General features: G+C 47.5%; 1 protein-coding gene across 1 annotated transcript in view; it reads right to left on the reverse strand.

Moving 5' to 3' along the window:
* magi2a (membrane associated guanylate kinase, WW and PDZ domain containing 2a) overlaps window positions 1-5,000 on the reverse strand; it is a 311,406-nt gene that overhangs the window by 90,692 nt on the left and 215,714 nt on the right. The window contains exon 8 of the mRNA XM_062517478.1: window positions 1,560-1,675. Coding sequence (XP_062373462.1) covers window positions 1,560-1,675 — 116 coding nt within the window. The remainder of the gene's footprint in view (window positions 1-1,559; window positions 1,676-5,000) is intronic.

The following is a 5,000-nucleotide window of genomic DNA, read 5'->3' on the forward strand; positions in this document are numbered from 1 at the left end:
TTGTTAGATGTGTTAGGAGAAGAAAAAGAAGGAAGGAAGGAAGCAAAAGGAAGTGGATGTGAAGTGCATGTTAAGTGCATGTTAGGTGTGTTGTGCACTTAGATGTGTCAGGGGATGAAACAGAAGAAGGGAAGCCTGCAGGACACCCTGCAGACAAGTGTCTCATGGTGATGTCCGCTTTTGCTTAGTGTGGACATGTGGCAAAAACTGGTACATCAAACCCCGTTAAATACAATGACCATTTCAACATGGTTTGCTTTGTATCTCAGTAATAGTAAAAAAGTTTGTGCACATCCCAGGTCAAGATGCAGAACAAGGGTAAATCATAAAAAATGGAAAAAGGTTTGCACACTTGAAATCCTTCTCTTGGTAATTGTGGTAATTTAAAGTCAATCAGTATGTTCCTGTAGTGAATCTGAAGAAGCCCACACGGTCGAAAGGTCATTATTCTGTGCTAAAGAAAAGAAAATAAAACTAAAAAGAAGGATTTGAAGTGTGCAAACCTTTTTCCATTTTTTTTTTGCTTTGTATCTCCTCCAAGGAGGTTATTGTCAGTGTTGTTTGTCCGCTTGTTTGTTTATCTGCAAGCAGGTTTCAATGAAACATGGTCCACGGATGTACTGTAGCATGGCCAATGAAGAGCCCATTAAAATCTGGAGCAGATCCAACTAGATGCAGCATCTGGGGTTTGGGCAAGAGGACTACACACTCTGAAACCCATTTAAGCTCGTAATTATTATATATTTCTTTTCTCGTTTGACTGAAGAGACTTGTTTTGGTCTCCGGTGGTAAACAGGGACTCAGGTGAAGCTTTTCTGAAGGAGAGGCCACGACGGCAGGCTGTAGGACCAGCGCTGAGTGAGGGAGAGAGAGAGAGAGAGAGAGAGAGAGAGAGAGAGGAAATGTGCAGGGCACAGGAAAGACATGAGGAACAAATGACACAGAAGCAAAGAGGAACACTTTAGTCCCACTTCACCCAGAGCTCTACACGGGAGATACAGGTAGTGCACTTACCTGAGGGGAGAGGGGAGAGAGAGAGGGAGGGAGAGAGAGAGGGTAAGAGAGAGAGAGAGAGAGAGAGAGAGAGAGAGAGAGAGAGAGAGAGAGAGAGAGAGAGAGAAAGAGAGAGAGACCTATAGCAAGAGTGGGTGACTGCCTGCTGCAGGCATCTAATTCTCCCAAAATGCAGCAGTGTGTGTGTCTTGCCTGGGGGGGGTCGTGGAGTGTGTGAGGGAGCTACGGGCAATGGTTCTTCCTCTATGTGTGTATGTGTGTGTGTGTGCTTGTATAGATCTCGCCTCAGGATTTATACTCAATTTTGAGAGAGGGGTATGAGAGTCTATCAGAAGGCCGGTAGGTTCTGGACAAAGTTGGCTGAAGGACCATAGGGGTGAGTGATTCATATTGGTTGAGGGGATATACTGACCCCATCCACTATCTCTCTCTCTCACACACACACACGTGCACACAGTCACTCACACACAGACACAAAAACACAAACACACGCACGCACACGCACACGCACACGCACACGCACACACACACACACAAGGTCTTACCTCTGTAGACGGAGGGAAGGGGCATTGAGGACAGGCCCGGGCCCTGCATCTGCTGCTGGACTCTCCTCTTGGCCTCTGTGACGGGGTTCTCAAACTGGGTCCGCCTGTTTATGTGGCTGTTTGACAAGGACATGCGCACACACACACACACACAACACACACACAACAAACACACACACACACACACACACACACACACACACACACACACACACACACAGGGAGACACAGACAAATACACACACACACACACACACACACACACATAGGCACACACAGCCACAAAAGACACACAAACATAAGTTAAGAGAAGAGTTAATCCATTAACGTCCTTGCTTCTCTCATTTCATCAGACTCCAAAACCTCTTTTTTCTCAACCATCTTTCTCTCTCTCAATCTCTCACTCTCACACACACACACACACACACACACACACACAAACACATTTTCTCCTCTTTCATGTAAAAAATTGTGTTGGATCCAGAGTGCTGTCACTATCGTTACTCTCCATGATTAATTCACAGCTCTCCCGCTCTCTCTCTCTCTCTCTCTCTCTCTCTCTCTCTCTCTCTCTCTCTCTCTCTCTCTCTCTCTCTCTCTCTCTCTCTCTCTCTCTCAATTCTCTCTCTCTCTCTCTCTGTTGCGTAATGCCACGGAACCAAACAGCTCCGGTCAGCTCAGAAAAATGGAGCACACGCCCAATTAGGGAAGATAGGGTTTTTGGGGTGCTTCATTTGCAGAGAGGACGACGTCCATCCGGTAATCAAGGACCCTGTGAATGATTGGGGAGGCACTCTCGGAAATATTCCTGGGCTCGGTGCGAACGGTGTGTGGATTGTGTTTTACGTGTGTATGTGTGTGTGTGTGTGTGTGTGTGTGTGTGTGTGTGTGTGTGTGTGTGTGTGTGCTTCTGTATGAATGTGTGTGTGTGAGAGTGTGTGTGTGTGTGTGTGTGCGCATGTGCATGTGTGTGTGTGTGTGTGCATGTGTGTGTGCATGTGAATGTGTGTGTGTGTGTGTGTGTGTGTGTGTGTGTGTGTGTGTTTATGGGAGAAAGAGGCATATCTGTAATAGTCTATACGCTCTGTTCTAGTGATCATTTCCTCCACTGTTTTTCTAGGCTGGTAGTGAGACACGGTGCCAGGGAGGACTGCCGAATAATTGCTGGGCATTAAAGGCTCTCACTGTCTGATGGTGTGTGAACGAGTGTGTGTGTGTGTGTGTGTGTGTGTGTGTGTGTGTGTGTGTGTGTGTGTGTGTGCGTGCGTTTGTGTGTGTGTGTGTGTGTGTGTTGCTCTTGTTGTCTGATGTTGTGTGACCGTGTGTGTGTGTGTGTGTGTGTGTGTGTGTGTGTGTGTGTGTATTGCTCTCGTTGTCTGATGGTGTGTGACTGTGTGTGTGTGTGTGTGTGTGTGTGTGTGTGTGTGTGTGTACTGCTCTCGTTGTCTGATGGTGTGTGAACGTGTGCGATGGGCTGGCATACACGGCCATTTTCTTAAGTGACCATTAGGCACAGAATGAAATGAAATGCGTAATTGTAAGTATATGGGATGGTGTGTGTGTGAGAGTGGAGTGGCATATATGTAAGGGAACTATTCATCAGCAAAATGGGTTGTGCGTGTGTGTGTGTGTGCGTCTATGTGTGTCTGTGTATCTGTGTGCGTGTGTGTGGTAGAGAGAGAGAGAGAGAGAGAGAGAGAGAGAAAGAGAGAAAGAGAGAAAGAGAGAAAGAAAATGTAGAGAATGTGTCTCTACAGGTCTTCATTCAAAACACCTGTGAGCTTGAGAGTATGCAAATACGGTGCGTGTGTGTCTGTGTGTGTGTGTGTGTGTGTGTGTGTCAGTCAGTATGAGCTGCCTGCCATCACTTCAGATAAAAAAAAGAGGAAAAAGAAACGACAAACCCCCCCCCAAAAAAACACATCCCTCCCAGATGGCGGACGGCAAACGGCTCTCCAGCTTCTGACAGACGCGCGGAGAGGAGTGGCGTTCGCCTCCAGCGCCGGAACAGATGGCTCTGCCCGACGACGCTTCCTCGTAACGCGCCGAGACCGCCGACCACCGAACGCTCGCCTCGCCAATACGACAGGTACATCACGCCGCGCGGCAACGACGGTAGCGATGATGGCGGCGTGGCACGGATGCGGCGCGGCAATGGCACGACGACTTTGACCGCGGAGTAATTAGAAGCAGATGCAGCACTTTGTGTAATATCTGAAGAGGCTCCTTTCATCCGAAGTGCTCCAGTAAAAACATCGAAAGGCCTGATAGCACTGTAGAGATGGGGGGAGGATAGGATACGGCACTCGTCGTTGTAGAAGTAGCTGTAGTGTGTGTGTGTGTGTGTGTGTGTGTGTGTGTGTGTGTGTGTGTGTGTGTGTGTGAGTGACAGATATAGAGATTTTGGAGTGACAGATAGTGAGGTAGACTGTGTGTGTGTGTGTGTGTGTGTGTCTGTGTGTGTGTGTGTGTGTGTGCGTGTGTGTGTGTTTGCTTGTAGAGGACAAGTGTGTGTGTCTGTGTGTGTGTGTGTGTGTGTGTGTGTGTGTGTGTGTGTGTGTGTGTGTGTGTCTGTGTGTGTCTGTGTGTGTGTGTGTGTGTGTGTGTGTGTGTGTGTGTGTGTGTGTGTGTGTGTGTGTGTGTGTGTGTGTGTGCGTGCGTGCGTGCGTGTGTGTGTGTGTGTACAGTACGTGTGTGTGTGTGCCCGTGCGCATGTGTGTGTGTGTGTGTGTGTGTGTGTGTGTGTGTGTGTGTGTGTGTGCGCGTCTGAGTGTGAAGGAGAACAGGAGGCAGGAAGGTAGCTGAGAGGGGAGCAGAGGGAGAGAGCATGCTGTCCTTGTGCCATGTTGACAAGTCCTTTGAGAATAAAGCAAGATAAACAACACAACTCACACACATCAGCCCCGCACTGCACCCAAATAACCTCTAGTACTCACGCACAACATCAAACGCGCACACACACACACACACACACACACACACACACACACACACACACACACACACACACACACACACACACACACACACACACACACACACACGTCAACCGCTGGAGAACATCTATACTTTAAGACAGTGGTGCTATAAGGCATGACTCATAGTGTGTGTGTGTGTGTGTGTGTGTAAATGTCAGTTCTGTTTACTATTGTATGTGTTTGTGGTGAAAACATTCCAACATACCACACGTGAGAACAATTCAGACCAATGGCAAAACAGTCAACACAAATATAAATATTTAAAATGCACTGAACGCATATTAGCCTAATTTTAACTTTAGGCCAAACGCTTGGTTGGTTTACACAAGGTTTACACAAGCACCACTGCTGTATGGTGTGCAGTCAGTATGAAACAAACTGATGCCTGATTAACTGAACTCGGTCTATTGGATTCCCTGATGAAAAATGGCTTTCGTTTGATAATTTAAAAATCAACCAAAAT

This window comes from Sardina pilchardus, chromosome 17 (assembly GCF_963854185.1).
Source record: "Sardina pilchardus chromosome 17, fSarPil1.1, whole genome shotgun sequence".
In the NCBI taxonomy this organism is placed as follows: Eukaryota; Metazoa; Chordata; class Actinopteri; order Clupeiformes; family Clupeidae; genus Sardina; species Sardina pilchardus.